The sequence below is a fragment of the Phascolarctos cinereus genome, unplaced genomic scaffold (genome assembly GCF_003287225.1).
Source record: "Phascolarctos cinereus isolate Bilbo 61053 unplaced genomic scaffold, phaCin_HiC Scaffold_3;HRSCAF=262, whole genome shotgun sequence".
Taxonomy (NCBI): Eukaryota; Metazoa; Chordata; class Mammalia; order Diprotodontia; family Phascolarctidae; genus Phascolarctos; species Phascolarctos cinereus.
In genome coordinates this window covers 117,957,961-117,979,098 of record NW_027555736.1, presented here as the reverse complement: position 1 = coordinate 117,979,098, position 21,138 = coordinate 117,957,961, and the positions used below count along the sequence as shown (strand labels likewise).

The 21,138-nt window shown below is 38.2% G+C and overlaps 1 protein-coding gene across 1 annotated transcript in view; it reads right to left on the bottom strand.

Annotated features, from left to right (window-relative positions):
• The window catches only part of RASGRF1 (Ras protein specific guanine nucleotide releasing factor 1), a 206,792-nt gene that overhangs the window by 106,555 nt on the left and 79,099 nt on the right, over positions 1-21,138 (bottom strand). The window contains exons 3-5 of the mRNA XM_020965608.2: positions 19,757-19,904; positions 4,981-5,073; positions 2,520-2,773 (exon numbers count right to left, since the gene is read on the bottom strand). Of these exons, the coding sequence (XP_020821267.1) occupies positions 2,520-2,773; positions 4,981-5,073; positions 19,757-19,904 (495 nt within the window). The remainder of the gene's footprint in view (positions 1-2,519; positions 2,774-4,980; positions 5,074-19,756; positions 19,905-21,138) is intronic.

Here is a 21,138-nt window from a genome sequence, read left to right as displayed (position 1 = left end):
CTGAGACCCGACGAAAGGCATATGTGAGTTTTTATAACAGGTTGGGAAGAAAATTCCAGGGTGAAACTAATTGCTTATAAGTCCATCTGGATTTCTCAATGGAAGTGTTCTCTGAATAAAGGCTAAGCCCATTACCATATGCCAGCTAAAAATCAGTTTACCCTTTGTCCTGCCTGAGCATCACAGGTATTTCATTTTTGGGTAGGCAGAGCAATACTCGAAAACAACATACTAAGGGGTTTCCAGTTTCATAGTCCTTTTCCTTCCCACCCTCTCCTTACCCGCCTTTTACATTTTCTCCTTCCGCCATCCAGACATTTAAACTCTTATTCAATTCAGGTTTGGGCAAAACAGTCACATGAAGGTAGGAAGCTAAAGAACAAACTATCAAGTAAAGCTACAACTCAGCCTGACATTCACAGCCTTTCCTAACCTGAAGACCCCCCCCACCATCCAGTCTTATCTCATATAATTTCCCTTCACGCATTTAATGCTCCAACCAAACCAGACAACTCTCTGTTGAATGTGTCTCTCTGGTCTTCCAGCCTTTGGTAAGGTTCATCCTTACACCTGGGATGTCCTCCTCCATCTTCTTTATTTTTTGGAATTCCTATCCATCTATAAAGTTCAACTCAAACAGTTTCTTCTCCAGAATTCTTTACCTGGTTTCCCTGGTCAGTCATGGCCCTCCCCTTTGGATTGCACAAAGTGCTTTGTTTTGTGAGGCTCTGAAACATTCATTTTGTAATGTATATTTTACTTATCTACGTGGATGCCATATTTTTCCCTCTCCCTATTTGATAGTAACCTCCTTGGAACCACATTTTATTCAGACTTAGTACTGTCCCCAGCTTCCGTACATAGTATACACTTAATTAGTATTTGTAGCATTAGATTACATTACATTATTGTAATATAAAGGGTGCCCATTTCCTTAATTTCCTCATCAAGTTATCCTATAGGCTTATATGTGAACTATATTGATGATTCTCTGAAGCATGTTCAAGCCATGCTGGTGGGAACAGGACAGGAGGGAGCCAGCTCAGTAGAGATATAAACAGCATGATCACATTTCAGATTTTCCTGGTGCTAAAGTATCCCTCATTACTGGAAAGAGCAGTACTTCAATGTTGCTGTGGGCATTCTATCTACTTGGATGACAGTCATTAGTCAGCTCAGGCTGTGCTCTGCTACTGACTGGGTTCAGTGTCCTACATTGTGATTTCTGCCTGTTTGCAATGGGTTGAGCCTTGTGGTGGCCACCTGGGTGTTTTGCAATCGATAAGGCAAGCCACCAGATTTGACTTTGCCAATGCCTTTCAGAGCATGTGCCATGGAACTCATGGAACTGCATGGAAATATGTTGGAAGAAAAGTATTCTATCACTCCAAGGTCTTATTATATATAACTGTATTCATAGCAGAATGAAAGGAATATTTTTCTTCTTTCTCCTATTTCCCTGTGCCTTGCACCAACACCAACACCACTAGAGGTGAGCTCTCATAAGATCCCACTGTATTGAAATACTATGTGTAGCCTTGGGATGAATTTGTTCATTCATTCATACAAATATTCATTGACTGTCTTATATATAAAAGGTACTGTTACAGGCACTTCAGGGTATACACAGATGAATGACAGTCTGCCCTCAGAATGGTTATCATTTTGTATGAGACAAAGGCCACATATAGAATAAGTGTGATACAAGGGAGTAGATGACAAGTACCATTAAATAGATAGAAACAAAGTAGAAGAGTTAAGTAAAGGGAAGAAGATGAGTTGGTTAGTTTTAGACCGGAGAGTTCAGGTGGAGATGTACAACAAGAGAGTTGGAAATGTGGCACTGAGGGTTAGGCTGAAGATACAAATCTTAACGTGATCTGTATAAAAATAATAATTGAAGCAATCACCAAATGAGAGAGTGTGGACAGAGAAGAGAAGAGGATTGAGGTTAGACCTTGAGGTATCTTCATATTTAGTGAGAGAAAGAATAGTAGTCATGGAAGGGGACAGAGAGGAAACAGGAAAGTAGGAGGAGAACCATGATTATACAGCATTATGGAATAATAATTTATAACAACTTTGGGAAGGGTAAGTTTGAATTGAAAAGCCTGAATTATGGAATATTTAAAAATAAACACAATTTTATTTTTTCTAAGTATGCATAGGGTATAATGTTATACATTCATGAATAGGTAGGAATTGTCTCTGTTTATATTCCATACAAATTGTTTATATTGAATAATTTGTTAGCTAATTGAAGGAATGTTTGTTTGAAAGGAATCTGTTTTCCTAATTATCTGAAACACTCCTCCTCCTTACTGTTAACTTTCTTTATATGATCAGTCTGCTTAACCAACTCTTTTGTGTGTGTGTGTGTGTGTGTGTGTGTGTATGTGTGTGTGTGTCTGTAGTTAAAAACCAAATTTCAGCAGAGTCCCCATTTTACTGCAGTTGTTGATTGGAAAAAAACCAGGAGCTCCTTGCTGAAAGCTTCTCCCTCCAAAAAGAACACTCACCTATTTAGAAAGATGCTGCTGACATCATCATGTGTAATAGGAGGCTTTTTTGAGCTGGCAGCCATCCTCAAGGGACGGAGGAAGTTATTGACCAAGATGTGCAGTTGCTGGACATATTCAGCTTCTGCCTCAAGCATGCTAAATACCACTTGGTTTCTTTTCCGCATGCTGTCAGCATGAGGTGACCGGATATAGTCCTGAATAATTGTCTTCCATTTTCTCCGGCAGAGCCAGCCCCGCAAAAAGCTTTGCACCTGTGAAAAAGAGGATTTTTATTTTTTCCCTCCTCCATTATGTATATGGAAAGATGGCACTATATTTTGTTCACTCAACAAACATTCAGTGCCAAATACATGTAGGAATCCTGCTAGGTGATGAGAATTAGAAAAAAAAGATGAAAAAAATGATGTTCTCCACTCTGACGGAACTTATGACTAATAAGGGAGATACAATATATACACAGATGAGTATGATAAATTGTCACAAGTATGAGAAGTATGATAGATTGTGATGGGCTAAAGGAAAGATCTTGACTGAGGTAGAAGATATCACTTTCAGAAAAGGGAATCAGAGAAGGCATCATGGGGGAAGAGGACACCAGAGCTAGGCCTTCCTTGACCAAAAAGGCTTTCAACAGGTGGAATTGAGAAAGGAGTATCCACTAGACATGGAAATACAGACTAAGATTGGGGATATCCCATTCTGGCTGCAATAAGAAGGAAGTAGTGAAAAATAGGGTGACAGTCTCAAAGACCCAGAAGGTTGTAATTAATATTCATCACGATGATGAGGAGTTATCCAATTAGAAAAGATAAGGCAGATTGCCTTAATCTCATCCTTGGGACTCCTCAGATGAAATTGAGTACATGCAGATCTTGAACTTCTGCCTACTGATTCTACAGGGAAATGAGCAGGAATATTTAACTCTGATGTCTGTCGTCTGATTCCTTTTTGCTGGCTAATTTTAGCAAGAACCAGGGAAAAAAATTAATTCACATACAGGAACATTTGAAGAATGTCTTCCTCCCACCCCCTACCTGCCCCTGTTTTCATATGTTTCAGTGGTGTAGCAGAAAGAGCCCTGAACTAAGTCAGGAAAGCTGGATTTTAGCTTTAGCTCTGCCACTCAGTGCTGGGCCTGGAGTTGGGAAGACTCCTCTTCCTCAGTTCAAATCTGGCCTCAGACACTTAATAGCTGTGTGACCCTGGGCAAGTCACTTAACCCTGTTTGCCTCAGTTTCCTCATCTGTAAAATGAGTTGAAGAAGGAAATGGCAAACCACTCCAGTATCCCTCCCAAGAAAACCCCAAATGGGGTCACGAAGAGTCGGACATAACTGAAATGTGACTGAACAGCAACTAATTCACTGAGCAACTTCAGGCAAGTTATTTCACCTTTCTCTGGCCTTAGATCCCTCTCACCTGTAAAACAATAGCATCATGTGGATGATGCTGAAATTCCTCCCGGTTCTATTATATGGACTAATATGTGTTATGATTCTGTCCCAAAGGAGCATATTTTTCTCAGTATGGAAAGGACTTCCACAGAGCAGTTCAGGAAAACTCCTATAATCATAAGATCACAGATTTAGAGCCAGAAAGGACCTCAGAGGCCATCTAGTACAATCCCTTCATTTTATAGATAAGGAAACTGAGGCCCAGAGAAGTTAAGTGACTTGCTTAAGATAGGACAGAGGTGAGATTTGAACATAGGTTCTCTGACTCTAACACTAGGGAGGATTCTTTCCACCGTTCTATACTATTTTCTTCACTGTATGTAGCTATGGGCTCGTCATTGGTGCTCTTCCTCATTCCACCCATTACAAAGTAGAAAAAATTCGAGGAGTCATCAGTCATTGGGTAAATAAATACCCTATTATTTTGAGGATTTCCTGACTGTTCTTTTCCGAATCTATAACATATAATTCTCACACCAACTGTTTGATCCTGGATTAGTCGACTAAGTAGGGTTCTTGATCTGTAAAATGGGGCCATTAATATTTGTATTATTTACTTATGAGGAAAGAACTTTATAAACTGACTACCCAAAGCTTGGCTGATGGAGGATGGATTCAAGGTAGAGAATAAGACATACATTTTTGGACATGTAAAACATTTTATTTGATGTGCTTATTTGCCATGAAGGTTTTATTTATTTTTTTTAATTGGGTGAAGGTAAAGAGGAGTGTAAAAAATAAGTGGATTAATTAAAAAAAGAAATTCAAGGTATGTTGGGCTTCTATGATTTTATGGTTTTTAAAAAACATATCCAACGGTTGGGAACCAAAGAGGGCACTGAAAAGATGAGGGTGAATGGCTTTTTTTAGGGGAGATGTGGTCTTTGGAGATGTAATAAAGTACTGGGGATGAGGAGACTCTGGAGATTCCTGGAAATGCTAAGTGGTTTATTTAGGGATGGTAAGATACCAAAACATGTAAAAATAAAGAAAAAGTGCATAAACCTTCTTAATTTTCTTGATGTCACTGTCTTCATCATTGGGTGTGACAGTTTGGATTGATTGAATTCGGTCATTGTCCTTGAGCAAAGATGCAATCTACAAAGACAAAACAAAACAGAACACAAAATCAGTGATTGATAAGGATAAAAGTATGGTATTCAGACAAGCTGCCCAGATCAATACCCCAGATTTTCAGGCCTATGAAAGTTTTCTTTACAGTCTCTAATATTTTTACCTGCCCTTTCTAACATTTTCTCTGTTCACTGTAATGACACATCTGATATTGTGTGTCAGTTGCCCAAAATCCACAATTACATAATGATGAGATGGAAAGGTATAATTGGTCATGGGAATTGGGTGATCCAGCTTCTCATCAGGCTAATTTTCACAAGTCATTTAAGACAGTCAGAGGCAGGCAGGTGGTACAGTTGATAGCTAGAAATGTAGTTTGGAAGACTTGACTTCCAATCTAGCTTTAGAAACCACTAGGCAGATGACCCTAGGCAAATCAGTTAGCCTCTGTCTAGCTCAGTTTCTTCATCTGTAAAATGGGGATAATAATAGTGCCTACTTCACAGAGTTGTGATTCTGAAATGAGATAACATATAAAATGCTTTGCAATTCTTAAAGCTTTACATAAATTCTAGATATTATTATTGTTAATAATAATAATAATGTCTTAATTTCCATACTTTTTAAAATGTGGGCATTAGGTCTAGATAAATTCACTTTTAGTTCTAAGGATTATGGATTTAGAGCTGGAAAGTATCTTAGGGACAATTTATTCCAGGGGCTTTTAACCTGGGGTTCACAGACTCCCAAAGGACTTGTGAATAGATTTCAGGGAGTACACGGGCTTGGATGAGAAAAAAAGTTATATCTTTAACTTCATTAGCATTTAGTTTCCTTTGTAATCCTATGTATTTTATTTTAAGTATTAAAAAATATTTCTGTGAGAAGGTACCCACAGGCTTTTACCAGACTGCCAAAGGGGTCCATGATGCACAAAATGTGAAGGATCCCGATCTAGCCTAACTCTCCTCATTTTAGGAAATTGAGGTCTTCATTGGAGAAGTGACTTGCCCAAGGTCACAAAGCTAAGTGGCATATTCAGGATCTGAAAGCAAATCCTTTGGCTTGCAAAAGGAACTTACTGAACTGCTTTTCCCATGATAGCATGATTCTAAAGAAACAATACAAGCACAGGGAATCAGGGTTTGAAACATTAATAAAATGTTTAATTCCCCTAATTTTCTTTGGCCCTGAGTCAATTGGCTTGGTATATAGCCAGCCAAGTAAATATCTGGAAGACAAAATAAGCAACCATATCCAGGTTTATGTCACACTGAGAACCATAGCTATTTTGGGGTATTCTGAATTCTAGGTAAAGAGTCTTCAAAGAACACATGTCAGAGAACCAGTCCATTAGTTTTGCACTCAGATGAAGGACTTCTGGGGACAAACCCTCTCCCAGTTTGGTGACTGATATGCTATAAAAAATCAATTAGAGTTGGGGCAGTTCCTCTTTCAGGGCATTCCTATTCAAACGCTTTAGGGATATTCAATTCAGTAAGTATTTATTGGTCATACTATTCATTCAATTCAAGAAACATATTAAAGATATGTGTGCTAGGTGGTAGGAGATACAAAGATAAGTAAAATATGATCTTTTCCTCAAGGAAGTTATAAATATCTGTAGGAGGTAAGAGACCTATATATGAATAACAATCACACATAACAGGACTAGAGACTAGCGTTGTGGCTTCATTGATATAGGGGATTACTAGAATAGAAACTTCCTCTGATGTAGGTCGACACCTTTTCTGTAACTTAGAGTCTTGGCGAATTATGATATTGAGAAGTTAAGTGACTTGCCCAAGGTCTCACAGCCTGTATGTCAGATACGGGGCTTGAACCCAGGTCTTGCTGGCGTTAAAGAAAGGGTGAGCTGGAGTCAGCTCATATAGGCTTAACCTTGGAAATCAACAAGTGCTAAAAATCAGGGATTGAATGAATGTTTTATTTATTGTTTAGGCTGAACTTAAGAAAATAATAGAGATAATGTTAATAACACAGATTAAACTTAAAAGTGTGCTCTGTCAATATCACCCCCCTCCTCCCAAAGCCTGTTATTAAACATTCACTAGCACACCTCTATTTCATTGCCAGTTCTCTATCTTCTATGTCTGTGTCATGGCAGTCACTATTATGTGAAATAGAAAATGATAAATTCATTCTACATACAAATAAGGTGAAATGATAATTTTGAGAAGGGAGATATCATTTTCAGTTGTGGTAGAATCAAGGAAGGCTTCGTGGTGGAGGTAGTATTTAAAGTGAACCTTGAAAAATGGGTAAGATTTTAATAGGCAGAGATGGAGAGAGAAGGTAAAGGGAGGGCCTTCCAGATTTAAAGAGAGATGTGAATAATTCAATTCAAATGAACAAAATTTAAAAAATAACCACTGTGTGCAAGTATGCTAAGAGTTCCTACCCTCAAGAAATTTATATTCTAAATTTCCCAACCAACAGCATGGGAGCAGAAAAATTACCAAGTACCTTGTAGTATGCAGGGAACTATGTAGAATGCAAGATAATCATAAGTTCCTGCCTTCATGGAGCTCGAGTCACAAACGTGTTAGGAAGACAAAGCAAAAATATATGAAATAATTAAAAATAAAAGTGTTAGTCATGACCAAGCACCAGAATGGTGCCAGTGTTACAAGCCCTAAGGACTCTAGCTTTAAATGTATTAATTCTGGGGTGGAAGAGTGAAGTGCAGATTTCTTTGTAGGCCATTGGTCAAATGGTGTATTCTTGGTCATTTTCTGCTAGTTATGAATATTTGAAGGTGCCATTGAATGCACTGTGCCTTAGGTACAGGAGATTATAAAGGAATGAAAGAAAATAATCAAAGAAAGGAAAGAAAGACAGGAGACAGAAGAGAATGATGGAGAGGAAAAGAGAAAGGAAAGTCATGAGATATGAAGAGGCATGGTAGCATGCCATTTCACCCCTCAATAATAATATTGATTTAAAAAAATCAGACATGGGATTTCCTTTTCCAAATGAAATTCCCAATGAGGAAACTCTATCAATGCAGGTGGGAACCTGCTTTGCAGCTTAGAGAGTTTTAGAGAGTTGTCTGGGGGCCAGGCTCATTGGCAGAGGCAAGATTCCAGACTCCAGGGCTGGCTCTTTAATAATTACACTATACTGCCTCTCCATAATTAATAGTAGTTTTCATTTATATGAAACACTTTTACATTGTTATCTCATCTGAAACTTATGATAACTCTGTGAGGTAGGTATTACAGGTATTATCCTCATCCTACAGATAAGGAAACTGAGGCTGGCAGTGAACTGAATGGGTGTGACCAAGTCATACTACTAAAACAAAATAGAGAGGTGGCCTGGGAACCTAGATCTTTTGTTTCCAATACCACCAGACTTTCAATAACATGAGGTTAGGTGGCACCCACCAGTGGACTAGCCTATACTAACACATTCTTCCTCTGGTATCTCAGCAACTTCTTTCTGTCTGTAACAACAACAAAATCCTGTCTCTAGTCTGGGTTGTATGATTCATGCCTGGGTCCTAGTTGTGTTACTTTCACAGAGGCTCATTGGGTAGATCTGTCTTTAAGTTAGGAACCAGAAGGAAAAAAAAAACCCAGAAGAATGCCTGCTAACACTACTGCAATACAGGGTTTTTTGTTTCTAAATATAGATGGTTAATTGGTGTCTGCAGACATGACCCATGAAACCAGGAGTCCTCTCCCTTAGGAAATCCCAGCTCTGCTTCTTATGTCCACTCACAAAATGGCATATGAATGAACACTTAGTTGATCAAATGAAGCACTTTAAAAGCTAAACTGACCCTCTTCCCTGGCTCCCTCAACTAATGATCTAAAATGACTCTTCAGTCCTAGGTGGAAGGTGGAGTGGATCAAACTGAGAGAAATTAAGTGTAGGGGAGTTCTTGGTTTTTTTTTTAATGCCCTAAGAAATTTGAACATCGTAATGGAATATTTGATCTTTTACTATAAAGAAGAGAGGAGCAGCTAGTGGTGCAGTGGATAAAGTGCCAGTCTGGAGTCAGGAAGACCTGAATTCAAATGTGGCCTCAGACACTAACTAGCTGTGTGACCCTGGGCAAGTAATTTAACCGTGTTTGCCTCAGTATCCTGACATCTATAAAATAAACTGGAGAAGGAAATGGCAAACCACTCCAGTATCTGCTAGGAAAACCCCAATCGGGGAGTCAGACACAACTGAAAAATGACTGAACAACAACAACAAAGAAGAGAATGTACAACAATCTGAGGATAACCAGGGTGGTGGGGACTTTAAAACAACATATGAGAATTAGTTGAAGAAGGAACGACTTGGGGGTAGGGTGGTAGTTGGAGGCACTTGATAACTGTTTTCAAGTATATGAAAGACTATTACTAAGAAGAACTAGATTTATTCTGCTTATTCCAGAAGGTAGAATCAAGTACAATGGGTGGGATTAACAATGAGGTAGACAATGAGTCAATACAAAGGAAGAACTTTGGAGCTCCAAAAGGAGGCAATGAGTTTCTCATCACTGAAGGTTTTCATAAGGGGTGGATAATCATTTGTAGGAAACCATGAGTCAAGATGGAGATGAATTAGATGACCTCTGAGATCTTTTCCAACTTTGCGCTTCTATAGGCTAGAAATATTAGCTCTGGCCCTATGTTAATTTCCCAGTCTCACTCTTCTACTCTTACTTGATAACTGTTGGTTGGTACAATCTCCATTTCCTTAGCAATTTTTAGAATTTGCAGGATGCTTTCATTTTCACTTTTGTTCAAAAGGTAGAGGTCAGATGAGAGAGAGGGGAGGAAAGAAGCACATGATATATTTAACACATCTCTCTCCTTTGAGATGGGCATTTTAGGACATGTACTCAGCTGGGACTAGTGGCAAAAATGCAGTCAGGGTAGCCTTTTTGATAAATGTACAAGCAAAGCTGTTAGAATCATATTCTCTATTTGAAGATCAGATTGGGTAAAGAAGTTATGTTAGTGCATCAAGAGGAATCAGGTACAGTGAAACCCCATTGGTACAAGAGCTGGTGTGGTATAATGGAAAGAGCTCTGGACCTAAAATTGGGAGACCTGGGTTCTAATGTTGCCACTTATTAATTCTGTGGCTTTGGGCATATTAGTTGAACTTTCCTTCATCTGTAAAATGGGGATAATAACATCTGCCCTGTGCTCCACAGGGTTGTTTTTGAAGTTTAAATGATATGTGTATGGAAATTTATTTGTAAAGCATTATATAAATGTAAATTGTGATTATTATGGCCAAGGGTTGTAGGCCAACATCTTCTCTGTTGATTTACTGCTCATGCTTGAGGCTTTAAATTTTTTTTTTCCTTCTGAGAACTTTGGTAATTTCAGTCTTTTGTTCTTATGTTTCCCTACCCATTTTCTGATTCTTCCCACTTGATGGTAGGTTCCCAAAGGCTAGACCTCAAAGCTACCTTATTCTTCTCCCACTTGGGGAATTCACCTTTCATGGGCCTCAGTCTCTGCCCCCAAGTAAATTCTAGGAGGAAAGAAAGGAAGCCAGTCAGATGCCAGTCCCTTTTACTTCAGGCACGGTGTAGCTCACATACATGAGGGCACCCTTCCAAACAGCTGAAACACTGATTATTATTCTTCTGGCTGAGCACTGTTGAAGGTGCTACTGGCCCAGATGGATCATACTTCTGCTTTCCTATACTCCCTGCCTCAGCAAGAGTAACAAAGGGGTGGGTAGGCAGAGTTGAATTTTGCTGCTGTTGCTATAAAATAGTTGGCTAGGCAGGGTTTGTGTTTGTTGACAGAAACTGCAGCAGCAGTGGGAACTTTATGAGTAGATCCTAGAGCACAAACCTGTGGTTTAGGTTGTGTTGCCCTCTATGATATAGGGGCTCTTGAGAGAAGCGAGTTCTGAGTGAGCATGTTAGGGATAAGGGATTACCCCTCTCTGCTATTAACTGATCAGGTTGTCACCTTGGTCAACTTCTTGACATCTTGGCATTGTGGAGACAGTTGCAATTGCTTTATCTCTTGTGCATACTTCTTACTTGGAGGAGTTTTGTGAGTTTGGGAGGACTGGAGAAAATATCTGGGCCTCTGTCTTGTTAGTTACATGTTCCCCATCACCTCCAACATGGTATATTGCATTAGTTTCCTAAACGATCTTCCCACCTCTGTTCTCAACTTTTGCCAATCCATCCTCTATCCAGGTGGCCAGCTGCATTCCTAGAGCACAGATTTGCTCACGTCATGCCCCTTGCCAAAGAGCTTCAGCTTGCTCCTGGGATAAAATGCCCACTCCTCTGTTTGGTTGTTTGGCATTTAAAGCTCTTTGCAACCTGGTTCCAATATATATTTTTATACGGATTTCACATTACTACGTTCCAGCCAGACTGACCTACTTGCAAGGCAATCTGTTTTCTGACTTTGTGATTTTGTACAAGTTGTATTCCATGCCTGGAATGTATTCTTTCCACCTCTTGTCACTTTGTATATCTTTTGTATTTACTTATCTTTATCTATATTTCCATCTCAGTAGATGGTAAGCTCCTTGGGGACAAAGACTGCTTCATTTTTGTCTTTATATTAGCACCTAGCACAGTGCCTGGCATACAGAAAGAATATAATAAATGCTTGTTGAATTGAATATAAATGTAGTAAAACGTGAGAGCTAAAAAGGAACTTAGAACCTATTTAGTTTAACCTCTTGACTTAACAATAGAGGAAAAGACGCTGCTTAATAAATGCTGGTTGAGTTGAATGGATATGTTGTTCAGCTGTATCTGACTCTTTATGATTCTATTTGGGGTTTTCTTGGCAGATATAGGAGGGGTTTGCCATTTCCTCATCCAGTTCATTTTACAGATGAGGAACTGAGGCAAACAGGGTTAAATGGCTTGCCCAAGGTCAGCTAGTAAATTTCTGAGGTCATATTTGAACTTAGGTCCTCCTGACTCTAGGCCCACACTCTATCCACTGTGCTACCTAGCTGCCCATTTTTCTGACCCAAGGTCAGAAAGCACCTTACTGAGACAATTACCATGAGATTATAGGTCTCCTGAAATTCAGTCCAGCATTCTTTTTAAACTACACATCTGGGAGGTATGATAACCTCAAATAATTTGTACTTGAACATCATGTAATTTGCTGTCCCTTTTAGGTACTACTGCATTAAAAAGGATCAGCTTAGTTCTAAAAAACAGGAGAAAAAAGTATTTTAATGTAAACAAAAATAGTTGTATCAAGTATCAGAGGATTTAGGATATTGCTATTGTTATAGATGAACATTTCAATGCCTAAAAGGAGTAGGAAAAGACCATTTTAACAAAACTTATTAAAAGATGTTTGAAGAAACATAGCTTTCAGATGAAATTTGAGCATTTTGGATGGAAAAGGAATTGAGGCATAAATATAAAGGCAAATTATCTTGTGAATGGTATAGAATGATGCCTTGCTTGTGTGTGAATTGTCTGATGGTTTAAAGAGGCAAAAGAAAAAAAAAAACCTTTTATCTATTAAAAAGTAAAAAAAAATGTAAGTCAAACACAAAGACACACAGTTGAGGTGAAGGACTGTGTGTAAAGTTTTAAAGGTGTGGGGCATTGTGGTCCTCAGCTCATTTGTATGTAACCTTTATGATTAAAGGGTAAAAACTTAAAAAAAAAGAAAAATCATATAAGCATTTGGAGACTGAGATATGATTTAAAAAGGACTAATGATTTCATAGGGGAAAGTTAATGAATGACTACTTTTTAAGTGAAAGGTTAGTTATTGAGGACCAGGAGGTTGTCCTGTAAGGTATTCTAGATAGAGGAGACTGGTGATAAGAATCTGTGGTAAAGATTTCAGCAGCAGGCTGAAAAGTTGTGCTGTTGGGATGGTGGCAGCTAGAAGCAGTTAGCTAACATAAGGTATTAGTTAAGCTTTCCTGATTGCTGCGAGAGAGGATTAATTCCATTGGTTTAGACCTTCAGCCCTTAAAGCTAGAAAATTGACATTTCTCATAAGTGACTTTGTTGTTTTTTTCTATTTCCACCTCTCGTTTGAGAAGGAAAAGCAGAGGGGAAGACAGGCTTTATATCTTGGAGAGCCAACTAGATTTGTTTGCCCTTTCTAGAGGCTGAGCTGTGTTGCTTATGAGCTCTATTCTAATTGGACAATACAGCATTCAGGTGAGTGAATAACTGACTGGTCTGGTTTGATGAGCTTTGAAGTTCTCTAGCTTCAAGAGAACAGGTATTTACATTGAGATAACACTTTCTAAAGCACTCTTAAGAGTGCTTGCCAAGTTGAAAGAATTGTAAATGTTATCTTCTAGCACAGAAGAGAAGAGTCCAGCAGAAGAGCAGTAAAGACCAACAGAGAAGTAATAAGCTGAAAAGCAATTTTACATGGTGCATGTGTTTTTGAACAGACTAATGATGTCAAAACCTTCGCTCTAGAGTTGTAAATTACCCCAAGCCCACTTATTTCCCTCCCTCACATGCTTCTTTGCTAGGTTCCTAAAAGTGTGTGTCCAGTCTCCTCCAGTTATATTGAGCATATTGTTGGAAAGAATGTGAACTAGGTTTATGTAATGATTGTGTTGAATGTTATCATTTATCTATTCACTTCAATGTATGACTACATATAATGTTATTATTTCCTTTGCCTTATTGCTAAGAAAATTGTTATTTGTGGGGGCAGCTAGATGGCGCAGTGGATAGAGCACCGGCCCTGGGTTCAGGAGGACCTGAGTTCAAATCTGTCCTCAGACACATAACACTTACTAGCTGTGTGACCCTGGGCAAGTCACTTAACCCCATTGCCTAAAACAACAACAACAATAACAACAAAAGAAAATTATTATTTGTAAGATCTAAAATTGTCATAATTGTGAATGGATAGCTGTGTGAATGGACACACTGTGTGGCTGCATTGTATTATGACTGACTAGTTGTATGAATAAAAATGCTTCAGTAGGGGCTTAAGGGCTAGGGTAATGAGTAGGTGAATATATTTCCTTTCAACAGGGTTAGACACAGGACCCTGAGAGAATTTTAGTGTAATAATCTGGTGGTGGTCTTTTTCTGGGAACTTAGACCTGCAAGAGTGAGAGCAACTTGGAGGGAATTAGCCAATCAAGAGAATGAATAGGTGACTACACACCTAGATGAGAGGTGTTGAGCTCCCTAGATATTGTGATAGCATTAACACACTACTGTTACAGTGGAGCAGAAAGAAGACATTTGTGGTAATAGCACAATTCTCCATATAACTCATTGAGTTCTTAAATAGCCACAGATCAAAGTTACCCTTTACCCATTGAACTTTATCTGCCATCTTTTCCTTCTCTGTCATTTCCTCAGCAGGTAGACTCTCTTTGAAGACAGTTTCTTTTTCTTTCCCTACTCTTCTTTTCCTTCCTGATTACTCTTTCCAACTGCCTGCCATGAGGCAGTGATGGTGAGCAGTGATTATCAGGTAGCAGGTGTGTGTGTGTGTGTGTGTGTGTGTGTGTGTATGATACCCATGTCAATTTCTTCAATATTTCATGGAAAGTTAGCACCTTCACTAAAGACTTCCACAGGTTGCCGGTGTTTGATTTAATTCAGCTTCTTATTTTATGCTTCCCAGTTTCTGGTCATCTTCAATTCATCCCTTGCCACTTGTTATAGTTTGTCAGACCTAATTTAAAGTCAGACTTGAAAGTTTCATAAGCCTTTGAAAATGAGTTGCAGAATTACTTTTTGTCTGGAAGTGCATTTTCCATATTAATGTGGAGTTCTTAGTGCAAAAGATTAATATGAAAGTGTTTCCCCATTAGGATAGGTACACTTGAGTATGCCTTGTCTTGAGAAAATGTTAGGCTATGAATTCAGTCTACCCTAGAGACTATGAATAACCTTTGGAGAGTTTGTTTTTTATCTGGATTCTCTGAAATTCTCTTGCTTAAAGAGTTAGCACCTCGTTTCATGTTGTTTCTGCAAATAGTCTGTTTCATGAAAAAGCATTTAATTTAACTTCTTACTACCTTTTCTTTCATTATCTGAGCCAACCATGTTGTCAATTTCTCACCTGTCTTCTTCATCCCTTCATCTATTATGTGGTCAATACTATTCTTCATTTTAAAATCCTCTCTCATCAGTTTCTCTGCATCCTATCTGAATTTAAGATAACCGTAAATACATGTTTCAGACCTCAGCTTCCCTAAAAATGATAGTGGCTGTCTTTACTTGTTATTTCAGCCTTGCAATACTAAACTGGGTTATTAGGAGGAAAGGATATATGGCATCATGCTATAATTCTACCTCTATGGTTTTGAACTGGAAGTGACCTTAGAGATCACCTGATGTGGAAATGGAGGCTCAGAATATTCCTTGTTGACTTGGAAATGAAGACATGTACAAGGGGTCAAAGGACTCATTAACTCCTAAAATAATAAGAAATGACTTGAGTTACCCAGTATGAGCATATGGGGCACAGAATTTCTCCAACCACAAAAAGAACCTTCATCAGGCTGTCAGCTAGGTGATGTACTGAATAGAGCATTAGACCTGGAGTCAAGAAGACCTAAGTTCGTAATCAGGGGCATGCCAGAGCCAGTTCTAACTGGCTTGAGAGAGCTGGTTGTTAAATTGTCAGTGTGAGCCTTTATATCACAGAAATTACAAGTGCTACAAATCTGGGCTTGATTTATTGCTTTGCTGACTGTCTAAGCTTAAGAAAGTAAAGGAGAAAATGTAAATAATGCAGATTAAACTTAAAAGTGTGTCATGCATACATTCTTTCTCCCTCTACCCCAAGCTGGATGTTAAACATTTACTCACGTACCACTGGTCATAATTCTACATCATATGCTTAGTAGTTGTGTGACCTGAAGAGGTCATTTAACAATTGTATGTCTCAGTTTTGGAGTGTGGTGTATAACTTCTTTCTTTATTTTTTTTCTCCACTGCATCTTCTTCTCTAGTTCTCTCCTGGGTGATTTTCAATTCTGCCATTTGCAATAGCTAATCATTAGAGATCTCAAATCTAATGGCTTCATCTACATTCTTATTCCTATACTTTCTAATGTTTTTTACAGTGTTAGTCATCTGTGTTCGTAAAAAAAAAATTTTCTCCTAGAGAAAAATTTCTCCTTGAACTCCAGCTAAACTAGACAACTCACTGTTACTTGATATCATCTTGACTTTTTTTTTCTGTCCCCATTTCTTTGTCCATACGAGCCTGGAAAGAACTCTTATTCCCCTAAATATCTACCTATCAACATTGTTCCCTTCAAGGACTGGATCAGGGTCTGCTTCCTCCTTCAACTTTCCCTGGTCTTTTCCCTCTGACCCTGGTTAGAAATGATCCCTTTCTTGAATTCATTAGACCACTTTGTTTGACCACTAATTTGTATTGTTTTTATTTATGTCTGTGTCTCTTCTTCCTTGTCATGCTTTTGTTGCTTGTGTGACCTTAGGAAAGCCACTAAAACACTCTGGATTTCAGTTTCCATATTCATAAAAGTGAGGTGGGATACTCTTTAAAATTCTTTCCAGCTCTGAATCTATGGTCCTATCATCCAATGACCTAACTGTTCCCACAAAATGGTTGTAAGCTCTTTTAGGTATGATTTAATCTTTATCTTTGTATCCACAGAGACCAGTGTAATGACTTGCACATAGTAGGCACTTAATACTTGATTGTCAATCAAATTTAACTTGTTGAATTGAACTGTGCTCATTTTGGTCCTATTCTTAACCAATCTCAATGCTATTTGGCAATCTTTAACTCATCGAGCAGAAAACGAGCAGAGGTAGAGCAATGACCACTGATGAGGCATCCTTTTAACTTACTATATAGAATACTAGACTTGGAGTTGGGAGATCTGAGTTTGAATTCTGTCTCAGACACTAGCTGTGTGACCCTGGGCAAGTCATTTAACTTTCATCATCTTCGTTTCCTTCTCTGTAAAATGGGGATAATAATAGTCTCTACTTCACAGAGCTGTTGTGGGGATCAAATTAGATATTATATGCAAAGTTCTTTGTAAACATTAAAGTGTGATATAAATGTTAGCTATTACAGTATGGTCGTTTTTGAGCTTAGCAATACCTTGAGATACAGGTATATAGCATAAGTGGCTAAATCAATTAGGACTCAGAGGTATATGCTCTCTTTTTTCCTTTAGAGACAGAGACATCAATTATGAAACTGAAACTGAGGTACATGTAGAGTAAAGATCATTGGACAGAGAGTCAAGAGAATGGGTTCTAGTCCTAGCTCTGTCATTAATTGGCTAGTGAGGTTACCCTTTGGCCTTGTATGGGCCTCAGTTTTCTCATTGATCTCTTTTACAATTCCCTCCATAATCCCCTGTATGACACTACAATTTCTTCATTTTGATATCTCAATCAGTACTAACGTGCTACCCTTGAGACTTTCTTGATCAAAGTTATCTCCATATCATTAAGTTCAATGCCATTTCCCACACCTTCCAAATTTGGCCCATTTTTTTTCTTAGAGAGGAAAGGCTAAACCATTAGAGATACAGGCTGCTGAGAAGGGAGCTATGTATAGCACGCTGAGCCCACACAGCTGGAAGACTGCTCTTCATTAAACAGTCTCCTATTTTTAAGCAGGCTATATTCAACTCTGAATACTACACAAAGTGTATAGACTCTGAATGGCATCTGCTCATTTGTCTCTTTCCATTTGGTTTAGCAATTTTTGGCTTCCAGTAACCTCAGAGTGTACTCTGAAGACTGATGGAGCTAAGCAGTTGCCCCTACTCTCCTCTGTTGCCTGAAGCCTAGCTACATTGGCTAGAGATAAACATCATAGTGAAAAGCTGGTCTCAAGATTTTTTGCTTCATCTTTGAGGATGTAATTAGCCATTTAAAGCATTGCTTAAGAGTATCACCAGAATCAATGTGTTGTAGGGGGAACAACACTGGACATGGAGATAGAAAACCTATGTGTGAGGCTGATTCTGCCATATTTGTGTGCCCTTGGGCAAGGCACCTCTCCAGGACTAAAAAAGTAGCCAAGCCATCAGGAGGAGATACTCCTTTGGATATTTTCTCCAATTTGTTCACCTTATGTTTGAGATGACAAGACATTAGAGTGTTTAAAAAAGGACCATGAAGGTAGAAAATGGAAACCATGGATGACCAAGTCATCAAAAAAAGCCATTGAAACCATGGAAAAATTAAAATTACATGAGTAAACAATAGTCGACAATTTATAGTACTTTACAATTTACAGAGGACTATGTCATATATCTTATTCTGACTTCAAAAGAAACCCATGAGTGAGGCAGTAAAAATATTTTAGCTTCATTTTACAGATGATTGACTGAATCAAAAAGAACTGTGCTGAGCTCTGGGGCTACAAATATATTAACCAAGTTTTAGGGTAGCTGGTAGCTAAACCCAGGCCTTCATAGGATCATGTGATTATAGATTATCAGCTATAAAGGAACATAGAAGCCAATGAATAATTTCAAATATGGGGAAACTGAGGAACAGAGAAAGGTTAAATGATTTTCCCATGGTCACAAGGCTAGTAAGTTTCTGAGGCAGGATTTGAAATGAAGTCTTATTTTCTCTTTCTTCCATGTTATATGAAATTGTGAAATGAAGTTGTGAAATTGAGTACTGTAATATTGAAGACTGAACCTATGATTTTATTAGGAAAGAGAACCTCCAATGAAGTGTCTTCTTTTGCCAATATGCTTTCTTTGCAACTTAGAAGATTAGGAAGTATTATGTAACTTGCCCAGGGTTACATAGTCAGTATGAGATATAAGCAGGAGTTGAGCCCAGATTTTCTTTCTTCCAAGGCAAACTCATTATCTCCTATGCCTCACTGCCTTTCAGCTGTAATATTAAACACTTTGAATGAGATTTGATCCAATAAAAAGTATGTAAAGTACTTTACAACCATAAAACACTGTGCAATTATAAGCTAATATTATTCCTAATAGAAGCTGGATAGCATAAAATGTTTCGTCATCTGTAAAATGAGCTGGAGAAGGAAATGGCAAACCACTCCAGTATCTTTGGCAAGAAAACTCTAAATAGGGTCACAAAGAGTTGGACACGCCAGAGACAAGTGATCACAGCAACAGTATAAACTGTAGTCAGCTAGACCGTATATTCTTTTGAATGGTCATCTGCCATGTTGATTTTCCATATGTTTATTCCCCTAGCACTCCATACTCTCCCTTCTTCCTCCAATCCAATCCCTTTTCTCCTCTCTCACTCCTAGCAAATCTAATTAATATTTGGTGGCTTTGTCAGGTTTTTTTTTTTTTTGCTGAGAATTACAGATGACTCTCTTTCATTTTTTATGGTTAGACTCACCACCCCCACCCACCCTTGCCCAAAGAGTCATTTTAATATTATTCATTTCTGAACTATCCAGTTTGAGGCTTATGTAGGGCTCTTGGGTCCTCTTATTTTTCCTACTTCCTGTCTTCAGGGCATTTAGCTTTTCATTTTCATGTTCACCAGAGATTTAGTTCAGGGAAGGAATGGGAATAAGAGGACCTGAAATTCCAAGCCAAAATTTATTAGATTATCAGAAGCTCTGGTGAAGGTTTTGCTGAAAGAGACTAAAAAAGAAGGATTAGAGATTGCCTATGCATTTCAATGATTTGTATGGCCATGAAAATAAAGCAAGGTAAAGCTGAAGTAAAGCCAAATCATTCCTTGATCTTATCATGATTAGAATGGCATGCTGAATGTGATTACCTCTGATTTCAGCCGTTCAATCTCAATCTCCCCATCTTCGATCTGTTGTCTCAGCTGTTTGGCAACTGTTTTCTCTGTTTCCACAATTTGAAGTAAATGGAGATACTTCTGCATTAAAGCTTCATGTTCTGTGGCCAGGTTCCTGTAACTATGTAGAGACATGAGCATTTCAAATATGTCTCCACTTAAAAAAAACCCCCAAAACAAAACAGCAACAACAATACTGCCTACATTTTCCATATCCTCTCTCTTTTCCCTTAACCAAATGACAGTCGATTGGCAGCAAAGAATTTTTGAGCACTTTCTTTTGTGTCTAGCACTGTTCCACACACAATGGTGGACACAAATTGAAGAGATTAGAGTAACACACACATAAAATTAAGGGACAAAGAAAACATTTAATTAAGAACTAATTTAATTATATAAACTACAAACGTAGGAGATGTGAGAGATAAGAGATGAGAGCTGGAATAGTCAAGGAAAGCTTCACAGGAGAAGTGAGACTTAGGCTGGACCATGATGGATGAGTAGAAATCATACAGGTAATTAAGAGACAGGGTATTGTAGGCAAGGGAAACAGTATAAGCAAAGATATGTAGGAGGGTATGTATGACCATGGTATGTTCAAAAGCCAGTAACAAAAATATCCTGAATGAAGGATCCATGTTGGGGAGAAACTGTGAATAAGGTTGGGTAGGCAAGAGGAGCTAGATTATTGAGATTCTGGAATGCCTGACTGATGAAATTAGACACAAAATTATTAGAGAAGGGATAGACCTTCAAGATAACCTAGTTTAAGTGCTTCATTTCAATTAAACAAGTGTTTGTTAAGCCATCCTGTGTGTAGACTCTATTACTTGATCCTGGGGCTATGAAGATAAAAAAAAATGGAAAAATTTTTACCTTCAAGGAGGTTACATTCTACTGGAACTGAGTATGAGTGGGATATGTAAAAGATATAAGATAAGATATATATATATATATATATATATATATATATATATATATATATATATATGTAATCAAATGGAAAGTAATTGAAGGAAGGAGATAGCATTAACAACTGTAGGACCAGGGAAAGAGGAGACCCTTGATTTGAGCTTTAAAAGAAAAGAGAAATCTGAGTCAGAGATGAGGAAGGAATACATTCTAGTCATGAGGGATGATTTGGGCAAATGTACCTAGGTGGGGGAGAGAATGTTGAATTTAGAAAGTGGCTAGTAGTTCACTTTGGCTGGCATATACAGTGTATGAAGTGGGACAAATGTGAAATGGAAAAGTTGGTTACAGTCATATTGAAGAGGGCCTTAGATGTAAGGTTAAGAAGTTTATATTTTATCCTAGAGGTAGTGGGATCTACTGAACAGTTTTGATCAGGTAGA